Source organism: Bubalus kerabau, chromosome 6, assembly GCF_029407905.1.
Source record: "Bubalus kerabau isolate K-KA32 ecotype Philippines breed swamp buffalo chromosome 6, PCC_UOA_SB_1v2, whole genome shotgun sequence".
In the NCBI taxonomy this organism is placed as follows: Eukaryota; Metazoa; Chordata; class Mammalia; order Artiodactyla; family Bovidae; genus Bubalus; species Bubalus kerabau.
In genome coordinates this window covers 29848923-29862469 of record NC_073629.1, presented here as the reverse complement: position 1 = coordinate 29862469, position 13547 = coordinate 29848923, and the positions used below count along the sequence as shown (strand labels likewise).

The 13547-nt window shown below is 33.8% G+C and overlaps 1 protein-coding gene across 3 annotated transcripts in view; it reads right to left on the bottom strand.

The window, feature by feature from the left end:
- Positions 1-13547, bottom strand: part of TRIM33 (tripartite motif containing 33) — a 138561-nt gene that overhangs the window by 31155 nt on the left and 93859 nt on the right. For all 3 annotated transcript variants that reach the window (XM_055584661.1, XM_055584662.1, XM_055584663.1), the window contains exons 5-10: positions 9241-9357; positions 6440-6554; positions 4112-4258; positions 3528-3645; positions 1856-2127; positions 958-1122 (exon numbers count right to left, since the gene is read on the bottom strand). In XM_055584661.1, the coding sequence (XP_055440636.1) occupies positions 958-1122; positions 1856-2127; positions 3528-3645; positions 4112-4258; positions 6440-6554; positions 9241-9357 (934 nt within the window). The remainder of the gene's footprint in view (positions 1-957; positions 1123-1855; positions 2128-3527; positions 3646-4111; positions 4259-6439; positions 6555-9240; positions 9358-13547) is intronic.

Genomic DNA, 13547 nt, shown 5'->3' with positions numbered 1-13547 from the left:
GGGACTCCAGTGGATCCACTTAAAAAATAATGCAAGGGTTTTACTTTATAATGTTAGTATTTATAATATGGTAGACAGTAAGCCCTGCAAAGGGCTTACTATTTAAACTTAAACTTGTAATAGAAGTTTTAAATGTCAACCTTCAAATGTGAGGTATTATGGTATGTATTTTTCAAAAGTCTTTCAGAGGTAAATGAGCCAAAAAGTTGGAGGACCACTTCTCTAGGATGGTATTTGTGCAACTTTAGTATGCAGGTCCATCTAAATCAGTACAAGTTCACATACTTCTGAGTATTCCCCTCCTGTAAATTCTGATTCAATGGATATGGTTCAGAATGTATTTATGACAAGATGCCCCAGTAATTCTCATGGCCTTTATATCATACTTTGAGAAACATCACTCTAACAATGATAAAATGACCTTTTTTTATATATCACTAGAAATCCTATGTAAAAGTAATCATACCTTCCTATACAATCTACTATTCAAGCAAAGATTAGAAAACATGCCTCTGTAAACACAAGAGTAGGCATACCCATCCTAAAATAAACAACACTGAGTAAAGAGAGGAATAAAAAAGTCAAAATGTCACATTAAAAGATCAGAAGAATAATTTCAAGAAACTAAAGTTTTATTCTTAATTTTACCATTACCTCTAGGAACTCTGGGTAAATAATAAGCTCCTTTATTTTTCACTTCTGTAAAATGAATTGGTTGGACTAAATAAGGGATGCTCAACACAAAGTATACATTGGGCTTAAAGACATCAAAGAAGCTCTTAAAATTTAATACAAATTTTATGTGTGTTTTCCTGGGACAGGAAGATAACACAGCATTAGTCAAATTCTCAAAGGTATCAATGACCACCCTTCCTCCCTCCCACAACTGATTTTAAAAAATTGCTGTCTTTTAGTTTTAAAATTGTATGATTCTTACAAATGTAACTCTAGGCATACTTGTCTTTGGAGATGTGGCTGCATCATGGAATATTGAGGGCCGCTGTGCCTGGGTATCCCTGGTATTCGGGTAGCATTCTGAGCCAATCTCATCTGATGGGCTTGGAAAGCTCCACAGTTCATGTTGCCTCTTTGCATTGCTTGAACACTGATCAATCTTGGAGGCTGCAAAAGGTATATATTGCATTTATGTAATAATATTTATAAATTTATCTTTAAATTATAAAATGTTACAGTAAAAATAATTTTCTTAGGATAGTAAAAAGTGTAAGTCATTCTGCTCGTGTCTTGCCCCAATCTCCTTCTCTTAGTCTAAGTGTGTTTCAAAGCCTATCAGCATTAACCTAATGAACCCCGGATGAACAGTTTTGATTTGGATGAGAGAGAAGAGAGCAGGGAAGATACAGGAAAGGAAATGATTTGACCAAAAGCCTAAAGAACATATCAGATATCAGATAGAACACGGTTCTTTGACCCAAAACCACAGGTGCAGAATAAAAAAGATGTGGTATAGAGGGATAAAAATGTGTATACCTCCACAGTGTGTGTGCTCAGTCGCTTAGTGTCAGACTCTTTGCCAAGAATACTGGAGTGGGATGCAATTTCCTACTTCAGGGGATCTTCCTGACCCAGTGATAGAATTTGTGTTTCCTGCATACCTCCATAGTACTAGTGAGTTAATTGTTTCCCATCATAGTATTTAACTCTTGTCCTTCCTCATACCTCCCCCACATCCCTGCCATATCCAAAGAAAATGTTTAAACTGACCTTTGAGCTCTGTCCCTTGATCTCTGTCCCCATCAGTAACTTTGAAATGTGTAACTCACCTATATAGGACAGAGTATATATAGACTTGAGGTCTTCATAATTTGTATCAGTAATGTGATACAACGCTCACCTGTTGTTGTAACATCTGAGGGGCTGCCTGTCTGGAGTGCTGCTGTGTTGTTGTTGTTGTTGTTGGTACCGGTGCAGGTGGCTGCTGCATCCTCATCTGCTGCAACTGCTGTTTCTGTGCATACACTTGCTGTTGCATATGTTGAAGGCGAAGCTGTGCTAAGTTAATCTGTCCAGGGGTTTTACTAATGTGGTTTGTCCCTGGAGGAACTTGCCCAACTACAACATTAGGAGTATAACCAGGAGCTGGTTTACTCTCTATTACTAGATTACCTGAAGGATTTAAAAAAAATGAGAGTAATTTGCATATAATCAACTAACATCGACATCATGGACTAATTATTATATTTTCCTCTTTCCTCTGACAACTACCACCACTCAAAGCTCCCAATAGCACAACAAGGAAGGGAGCTAGGTTCAAAGATGGCAACGGTCAGAAACCTAATATAGTCCAAAGCCAATTAATTGATTTCTGATTACTCAGAATGATATTATCTGCCCTTATTATTTACACAAATGTACAGAAAATTAAAGAGCTGAAAGATACACTATGAGAAGAGGCCCACCTAGTCAGTCTAAATAAATTTTCTCCTGAGGAGATTCAAGGATATCCGAGATTGCTAATACCGATTCCATCTGCCTTTGAACTGTCAAAATGTGCAGGGCAGAGTACTACACTGTTTTCTATGGACATGTTGAATGTTTTAAAACTATTACTATTTATATCCTTGGAAATGACAAATTCTCCTTCCTTTTTCCAGAGTCAAGTACTTTCCAGGAATAGAATGCATATTTTAGGAAGGTTTGCTCTAAAGTAGAGTTGGCAAACCTTTTTCATGTAATAAGCCAAATTTTAAGGCTTTCCAGGCCACATAAGATCTGTCATATACTTTTTGTTTTAACAACCTCTTGAAAACATAAAAGCCAAACTTAGCTACCACATCACACAAAAACAGTTTGCTGATGCCTGATCTAAAGGTATAGCCAAACCTGAATATACACAAAGATTATTATTATTTTTACAAAAAGCCATTCATCTATGCTTTTACAGCTTCCAATGGTGAGCACTTGGACTATTCTGAAAATAAGTTTAATCCATCTGTAGACAGCTCTAACTGTTGATTGGGGAAGGCGATGTTTTATTGTAAACTGAGCTGTTTATACATTTATCTATAATTTTCACCTACAGTCCTTAGATCCATATTGTGAAGTAACAAAAGCAAAGTCCATTTGGCTTCCATGTCAAAAGAGCTACTCTTATCTTTCAACCATGCCTCAGAACATGGGATCTGGACACATTAGCATGCTGAAGGGATTCCTCAAGTGGACAATTTTGTACCATTAATATATAAGCTACTAAGCATGTAAGAAATTATTTAGAGAAAAAACTCATTTGCTAAGTTTTTGACATGTAACAGTCCATAGTAGTTTTAAAAGATGTGGGGGAAAAAGTTTGAAATGATCCCTACTATTGAAAACTATACAGAGGAGACTCTCAACATTCTTAAAGATGTAATGAACAAAGCTGAAGTGAGTTTCCAATGAAGAACTTATCTTTCAAAAGTTTACATGCTAGAATGTCACTTAAAATCTTGAAGTACCTAAGATTTGTTTTAGCTGCTTTCTCCTAATTCAGTGTTCCAAGTTATAGCCATACAACTAATTATTCTTACCTAAATTGACTACATTCTTTGCCCAAAAGGTAGGATCACAATGGAAACGTATTGCTCCATTAGCAGCAGGGACAGGATCACACCGTGCTTTCAAAATATGGCGCAACTGAAAAGTAATCTTAAAGGGAAAAAAATCACATTAGTCTTAAAATTAAATACCACCTGAGAAAACAAACAAGATAAAGACATAATAAAACCTCATGTAGCCCCAGAGTGTCCATTTCAGATGAGACAGAATCAGTGTTTAAAAAAACTATATTAACAATCAAACGCACATGCTTGAATTTCTGCCATTTCTGGAGCTAAACTACATTATACAAGTATTTCCAAAACCTATGATTGACTCAAACCTTAGTGTATGATTTCATTTATATGAAATTCTAGAAAATGATAAAAATCAGACTAGTGGCTGCAAAATGCTAGGGGTAGAGAAAAACAAAAAAACTTTTGCAGGTAATGGAAACCTCCTATATTTTGGTGTGATGGTCATTACTTCTACTGAAATTCAAAATGTAAATTTAAATAGGTATAAGTAACATCTTAATAAGGTCAATTTAAAGAAAAAGAAGGTACTGGGGTCTCACCAGTCGCTTGCTGTACAGTAGTGCCGTGCTGCTACCACTTGCAATTGCCCAGTTAGTAAAGTTCATAACGTGTTTCACCTGCCGGGAAAGGCCTGTGATGTCATTCTGTTGCTGTAGTAACTTCATCTGTCTTTCTTTTGTAACATTCTGAAACAGAACAAGAGGTTCACTGAGGAATTACTATATATATCAGTTCAATTTCTATCGCAAATGAACATAATACATCTTTAAATATGGGATAACTTAAGCTCCTCATTATTTAATGAGTCTATGTTCAAGGACAAAGTTACTAACAAAAGAGGGACTAAAATTTAGTTCTTAGTTCTCTGGGCTAAAATAGACATTGTATATACAGAAACTAATGTTAATTATGTCTTCCTTCTCCTTCAGAAGATGAAAAGTCTTTGTTAAAAATAGTGTCCTTCTATTAGGTTAATCTAATATATAGAGCTTATGAGCTGACCTTTAGAAATAATTTTATTATCTTAACTCAGTACACTTCTCAGGCCAAAGAAAATTTTGTGTTACCAGTGCCATCTACTGGTGTGGCAATGAGGCTGAAAAAAACCTATTCTTTTAAATATTAAGACAAAAGGAGAAAGATGAATTGCAGAGTGGAAGCAAAGACCAATTTGAGGAAAATGCTGCAAAGGAAAAATAAACTGCTTTCTGGGGATGAAACTTCCCAGAAGGAATAGAGGATGCTTTATGACACGACTGAGCGACTTCACTTTGACTTTTCACTTTCATGCATTGGAGAAGGAAATGGCAACCCACTCTAGTGATCTTGCCTGGAGAATCCCAGGGACGGAGGAGCCTGGTGGGCTGCTGTCTATGGGGTCACACAGAGTCGGACACGACTGAAGTGACTTAGCTGTAGCAGCAGTTATGTCCTTTGACTTTCAGCATGCTAAACAACTTGCCTCTTCAGTCTTAACCACTTTCTTACAAGTGATTCAACTGAATTTACTGAACAATATTTCTCCTAAGGAAATAAGTTGCTCACTTTATAATGTAAATTAGTAGATAAAAATATTCAACTGATGGGAGTTTTATTTACAACTTCCCAGAAAATCATCCCTTTTATAAAGTTTAGGAAAACCTCTATTTTACAAAGTTTAGAAACATAGTACACTAGAAAATATCTATTGCTTAAATTATCAGCATGTTAGAAATAGTGGCAGATTTATCATTAGGTATTAGTGTATATTTTAGCAATAAAAGGCACTTTAATTCAAAACTTTTAATTCAAAAGTTCTTGAAATGGTTTCAGAACATTACTTTAGACCTATAATTAAAATGTATTTACTGTAAGTTAAAAGATATCAAAAATAATTGCCTGCTCGTGCTCTCCCTTTACAAGGTCCTTTTTAAAATAAAAATCTATTAAGGTTAAATACAACTAGGCTGGATATACAACAGTCACAAGAAACCTCAAACTAACAATATGCGTGAGAGTACTTTTAATCTCACAATAGTGGAACAATGGCAACATGTATTTGAAAAGACAGAAATTCAGAAATCATACTCTGCTGACATATATTTATATGTAATTATGCCTAATATTTCACAATTTTGAAGAAAGCAATAGCAACAGAAAAAATCTATGAAAAATTTGAGGTTAATAGTAACTAAAAGTTAATCAAATATCCATGTAATTTATTAGTTTTCAATTCTACTTTAAATGTAACCGCATATTACCTAAGCCAATTTAAAACCACAAAATTTTGAGAACAATCCACTATGGTCACTAGAGTCTCTGATTAAAACAATCTGGATTTCACAAATTGACTGGCTTCTCATCTAGAAATTTACATTCATATATTAACCTCAAAATATGCAACATAAAGACATAATACAACAAAATTACCAGTAAATTTAAAGTTTATAAATTTCAAAATGAATAGCATTTTTAGGAAAACTATGGAACATTAAAAAATAAAATGAAGCACCCGCATGAGTCAGTAAGACTCCCAATATACATTCACATGTAAAAGTTAAACTGAGGGCCCATCTGAGGGGAGAAGAGGGAGTGTGGCAGGTCAGCTTTGTCTTCATTTATATCACATTTTAGTAATAATTCTTTCATTTCTAAGAGGCCAACACTATCTCCTAACTGATAAAGCTAAAGTATTATTAATTAAATTGGGCTATAAAGTAACTAACTTGAAAAGAGGATTTTCCAATTAAAAAAACACACGAAAAAAATTTTAACTGACTTTACTTTCATACCCCCCACAACCAATCTAAAAGAGCTTTCAATAAACATTAAAAACAGCTAAAGAGCAAGAGAAGCAGTTTTTGTTTTATTTTGGCTTTGAACCATACCTCTAGCTGCTGTAAGAGAGATTTTCCTTTCTTATTAATTTCATTGATAAGGGTGAAAATGGCCACTTTAATTTCCTGTTCTACTCGTTTGTTAGTCTCATTTACTTCTTTTATCCTGAATAAGAGAAATGCATCATTAGGTTATCGACTTATCCTACGTCTCTGAATTACCAACTGTAACAGAAATTCATCCAACTGGGCACTTAAACGAGTAATTAAATTTATGTCAAATGTACAACTTATGTTTTGGCAGACCTGACCACTCAATTTGGCCCAAACAAGTTATGTATATAGACAAAGAATGAATTAAATATTTAGTAATTTTAAATTAAGTTCATAAAGGACAGTTTATTACACTACATGGCAATCTCCTTTAGTTTCTATGACATGAAAGTGATATACAAACATCTGCCATCAATGATTGCTGGTTAGTGTTAAATATGGCACATTGGTCTATTTAATCATAGTGCTTTTCAAGAACAATGAGCAAAGAACCAATGTTGCAACCAATACTACTATCTTTTGAAATAGTAGGACGCGTAGAAGCATTTAGGTTCACTTATAACTACTTCAAATGTGAATTCATATATACTCATTGCATGGGTTTTTCTCAAAATGACTTACTTCTCAAAATGTTTTAAGGGAATAAAACACTTTCATTCCTTTTATAAAAATAGCTGTTAAATGTTTTAGAAATAAATACAAGCTACCATGAAGTTATGAAAATTTTGGTTGCAAATATGAAATAGCCAATACCTTGCTATTTATAAAATAGGAAGAGAAAAATCCCACAAATATAAATACATAAAATGTTAACAAACAATCATAAGATGGTAACCTTCAACTTTTACACATTCTACTTTTATACAAACTATAACTAACACTTTCAAACACTAAAATTGCCTTTCATTTATCAAGTACAAATTTGAATAACTTGAATACACTGGGTCAAGAATGTAGTTTTCCCTCCTTTGTACATCAGGCACTGATTTGAAAGTTTTACTCAGTGCTGTCCTTATCTTATTCAAGTGAGTGCAAGACAATTTTTTTTAAATGAGAGTGCTAATTACTAGTGCTAAGAAACACATGACTCAAAATGATTCGGAAAGGAAGGGGAGGTTCAAGAGGGAGGGAATATACACATATCTATGGCTGATTCATGCTGATGCATGGCAGAACCAACACAACACTGTAAAGCAATTATCCTCCCATTAAAAATAAATAAATTTAAAAATTTAAAAAAAAAAAGATTCAGCCAAAGGTTGAAATCATTAAGCATGCTGACAGTAGAGTCAAACACCCCTAGGTTTAAGCATGGATAATATACATTCAATTGTAAAGGAAGAGAAAAATAAATGAATGTACATTAAAAAATGGAGAAAAGTCATTGAAGAATTTAAAAGAAGTATAATTATAGATTTTAATCTTAAATGCTTTATTTTAAAGCTTTCTGGAGATGAAATTCTTTCTCCAACCATCTGTAATCATACGATACATAAGCCTCACTTGTCTATACAGACTGAGGAACATTTATACAAAATATGCATAACATACATGTATAAAAATACAGGACTGCATATGAATTCTCTCTCTATCCTTTGTCTGAAAAGGATAACCATCTGTAATTTATGAGAAGACAGTTATCCTCTCCAATATCATCTACAATGTAACAGCATAAAAAACATCCTGACATAACCACAAGAACAAACTATGACTAGTATATGTGTATATATATTTACATATTGTCTACACTCTCTGAGGAGCCTCTATTTTCCTTTGGTATAACCGTTTAGGATGAAAGTTATAACATCTCTTAATGTCTAATATATTATTATCTAATATACTATATAATCACCATTCATTCATCTTCAATATTTTAAGTATTTAATGGGTCTTTTTAAATCATCAAAAATTAATTTTAATATTCTAGAGATCCTAGAAGTCTTAATTTTGTGAGTCTAAAGAATAAAAACATATGAACCCTTATTCATACCTCTAGGAACATAGGGGTTTTAATTATGCCAGCTCCAAGTGTTTGTCTGCAAGGACTCCTTTAAGAGTCCTAATCTTCTTCACCTACTCACTTATGAACTTAGTCCCAACAGCCATTCTGGGTTTTTTGTGTCTGTTTTTGTTTGTTTTTCTGTGGCCACACTGCATGATCTGAGTCCCCTAACTAGGAATCGAACCCATGGCCCCTGGCGTAGAAGTATGGAGTCTTAACCATTGGACCACCAGAGAAGTCTCAGTCCCACGTGCTTTATCAACAAATTTAGTTAATTTAGAAATTAACAAAAATAGGATTTCTAAAAACTATTGTTGTTCTAAAAACTAGTGTTGGTGATTTTAAAAAGCTAAAATTTGAGGGTTTACTATGTGCCAGAAACTGTGTTCTCATAATAATACAACTAAGATAAGTACTGTTTTTAATGTTTGTTTTACAGATGGAAAATTTGCCCACCATTCTTCATATTCTCTCCTCTGTCTTCCACAGTCTCTAGTTAAAATTTTATAATTCAACTCTTTATACAATAATTGCTTTTTCTACATTTAACTAAGCCTTATGAAGACTAGAGTGATATTAATTATATAACAGTCAATGATGTATCCTAAATGAGTATCCAAAATTTTAGTGAATTAAATTTTAATAAACATCATACTCCAACCTCAAATCATTTACTCCTCAAAAAAAAAAATCTTTTCTATATATGTTTAATATAGAAGGAAAACAAATTTAAACTGGACCCACTGTGTTTAATAATCCTTAATGTGAAATTTTGGTTTTAAGGAAACACACTTACCTATTCTGCACCTGAGTAGCTGCGAAATGAACATAATTCTTCTTCTCAAGAAGCTTAGCCAGTAGGTTCTCAATTGCACCTTTCTGGTTTTGAAAAGCTTCTTCCAAAAACTGATACCTTCAAAACAAAAAAACAAAAATTACATTTAAAACAGAAAATTTATGACTGATTTGGGAATGAACAACTGCTGGATGAGTCAATCTTGAAACCTTAAATGATCAACATTCTAAGAAGGACACACACCCCTTACATCACCAGCAACTTTTAACTATCAATTCCCCTTCACTCTTAACCTGACCCAGTGAATCCACTACAAAACAAACAAAATCACTCAAAACTGCTCAAGTGTTCTTACATTAGAGTTTTGATTCAGGATTTCATTTTTTAAAAATCCAAATACTGGCATGAGTTGTATACATTTTAAATCAGAAAATATAATCACATTACACAAAATACTTTCAAAGGTGGGAAAACTACACACAATTTCAAAACCATAAAATCACTGCTACTATTGTAATATATGTGTGTGTTAGCTGCTCAGTCGTGTCCAACTCTTTGCAACTCCATGGACTATAGCCCACCAGGCTCCTCTGTCCATGGAATTCATCAGGCAAGAATACTGGAGTGGGTTGCCACTTCCTTCTCCAGGGGATCTTCCCGACCCAGGGATCAAACCCATGTCTCCTGCATCGCAGGCAGATTCTTTTCCATCTGAGCCACCAGAAAATCATACAGAAATATAAAATAAAAGATCTGAAGAAGAGAGAAGGGGAAGATCAGCTAGAACTCTAAAGACAGTAGCTCAGATGATCAGGGTACAGTACTAATGGGTATAGCTGAATAAACAAGCTTGAACAATGGTCTCTGACTTTGTCACAGTGATCAACATTTTTGGTAATTTGAAAGTTTAACTGGAGCCATAACATCCATGGTATAACCTAAAAACTGAACGCCTAGCTAAGGCAGAATCAAGAAAAGATTGCCAGAAAAGAGAAGCTCAAGGCACTGAGGAAGTTTTCATTGTCTATGTGGACACAGAATATTAAAGTAAAAGCAGAAATTGAGATGCAGAGGAAGGCTATGAGCACCTAAATGTTTGTACTTTTAGTAAAGGTCTCCATTGTGGTAAATACAGGAGGAAAGGCTATGAAGTTGTTAACAAAAGGAAAGTTTGCTGAGTGGTGGGGTTTAAGATGTAAAGGAAAAACTGAGAGAATTAGAATGCAAAGTTTAGAACAATAGGGTGAGTGCAGTTACACAAAACAGCTGACAAATGAGGTTTTTATTTTGCGCATTAAGAATTTTTTATTATAGTGAAATATACATAACAGGCATATCATTTTATGATTTTCAAGGAGAAAAATTTTAAAGCAAAAAAAAGAACCTACCTACAATGTAAAATCTAGCACATGATAACTTGTATGATATATTAACTAAACAGCACAAAAGCATGTGAGTATTTTAATTTAAAAGGATTTAAAAGAGGTTCTGTTACAAAGGTGAGCCAGACTATTCCTTCATTGAAGGAACATTAAAGGAACAACATTTGATTCATTTCCTATACCATTTATTTCTCAAAGGCCAAAATGAAATTTTACTTTGTTTAATCTGTATGGATAAAGCAGGAATATGAGATTTCCATGCTAACCCTTTTGACTTAAGCTTTACATTGTAAAGAAGAAAGATCTTTTGACCCAGTTTAAATATGTCAGCAAATAAGAAGGCATTGGGCAGAAAGGTCAACTAGTACCATAACTCACAAAATTTTAATTCATGAAATATAAATCTGTACAATTTTATTTCTTTTCTCAACTCAAAATAATGTTTCAGAATCCTACTTCTAGAAATGTCTTACTGCATTCATATGAACAAGCAGGAAGCAAATACACCATGATACACCTAGGAGAAAGTATATTCCCTTTTCTGCCTTCATACAGGTGTTGACATCTACACTGGATGTTAAAGGGTGAGTAAGACCTTTCTAGGTAAACAAACCTGGGAGAAAGGTAAGAGCTTTCACTGGGGTAAACAATCTGAATGTACAAAAGTACACAGTTCTGAAGTCATCTGTAAGTTTCAGGGCTAAGGAAAAGACAAAGCTAGAAAAACAGGGAGGTACCAGGTGTTAAACACAACTGTACATTTTGCTGAAGGTGGACTCAGATAATAAATAACAGTTAACCATCAAGAGATTGGTAAAACATTGATAATCAGATTTGCTTCCATTCACTTGAATGAATGTCTACTGTATTACTAGAAGAAAAATACTAACCAGCTTGAAAACCAAATGAACAATACAGTAGTTTTGGCTACAAGCTCCTTCTGATTCTCTTAGCTAACAGAATAAACTAACACTGGATTTTCTTTTTGAATTAATCAATGTAATAGTTGAAATACTTCAGAAATGAGGGGGAAGAACAACTAATAAATGGATCAAGCATAATTTTGTTAATATGTAATATGCAGTTTCTTAGATTTTAATCTTGCATATGAAGCAGTGATTCTTAACATAGAATTCTTCACCAGAGTTATTTTGTGTATTTCAACATGTCTATATAAAAATTACGCACGCTAAACGATTTAGTAATGATGGGCTTATAAGTTAAGACTTTTTGTCCTTTTGGCTAGAATTATAGAAACTCAGTATAACATGTATACTACCAATTATCATGTTTTGAACAGAATCATTATGCTTATATATATATAAATTTATTGAGAAATAAACTATTATTTAAAGCTATTTGCTAAGTTTTTGAAAAGAGGGCTCTCATAAGTATGGGAAGTGAATAAAGGATTTTTCCAAAGGCTGAGAATCACTTAGCTAAAACTGCAAACTGTAACTTCTGAATGCACATTTAAAGTCTTATCGGACCATGAGCTGTAAAAGGATGCCACTCTATTTGCCAAGAAATTATTCTTAGTAACTGTCAGTGTTTAAGAGTTGATAAGATTTTACTCTGGCTACTTCCAGGGAAATATATCATCTTAGTTTGTATGCAAACTGATTGCCTAGGTAAACATCCTTTAAAGTTGATATGTAGCAATTTTGATTCAGGTTCTTCCTTAAATCAGTTATCTATAAAATTTCATAAATACAAATTACATAAATTTTCAAGCATAGATTAAAGCACAGATTCAATCCCAGAGAACCAATCATCCACTTACAAAAAGTATCCTTTTACAGCTAATGTTTTCAGTATACCCACCTATTCTATCCTCAAGATTACTCTGAAAAATAGTCCAAACATAATTTATCTAAGCATTTATCAATCTAGAAATAACAACAATTAGCCCATTTTGAGAACTTACAATGTTTTCAGGCATTTTGCTAAGTATCTTACATGGATTCTCATTAAATCTTTAGAAAGACTTAATAACTAAGTAATATTACAGTCGTCACAGTAACATGATTTGGACAACTTTCTATGTCTCAGGTCTTCTTCAGAAAAGTATAGAATAATCATATCTTACAGGATTAGTCCAAGAATTAAATTGATCAAAAAAATATAAAACACTTAAATAAACATACTACTTTGCTTATTAAAGCATAGTAAAGGCTTAAAGCTGTTTAAACTGATATTTTTAGCAATATTTTAAAACGATTTGCATTGTTTAAAATAAAAAACCTCAATCCAACAACAACAACAAAAGACCTACAGTGTACATAAAGACCTCATAATACTACTCGGGAGAATTTTAAACTGAGGGTATGTTCCTTACTCAAGGGAATATGCGAAAGGGAGACGATAATGCCATAAGGATTCAGCAACAGCTCTATGAAGACCTACAAGACCTTCTAGAACTAACACCCAAAAAAGATGTCCTTTTCATTATAGGGGATTGGAATGCAAAAGTAGGAAGTCAAGAGACACCTGAAGTAACAGGCAAATTTGACCTTGGAGTACAAAATGAAGCAGGGCAAAGGCTAATAGAGTTCTGCCAAGAGAACGCACCACCGGTCATAGCAAATACCCTCTTCCAACCACACAAGAGAAGACCTTACACATGGACATCACCAGGTGGTTGACACTGAAATCAGACTGATTATATTCTTTGCAGCCAAAGATGGAAAAGCTCTATACAGTCAGCAAAAACAAGACCAGGAGCTGACTGTGGTTCAGATCATGAACTCCTTATTGCCAAATTCAGACTGAAATTGAAGAAAGTGGAGAAAACCACTAGACCATTCAGGTATGACCTAAATCAAATCCCTTATACTATACGGTCAACGTGAGAAACAGATTTAAGGGACTAGATCTGATAGACAGAGTGCCTGATGAACTATGGATGGAGGTTCGTGACACTGC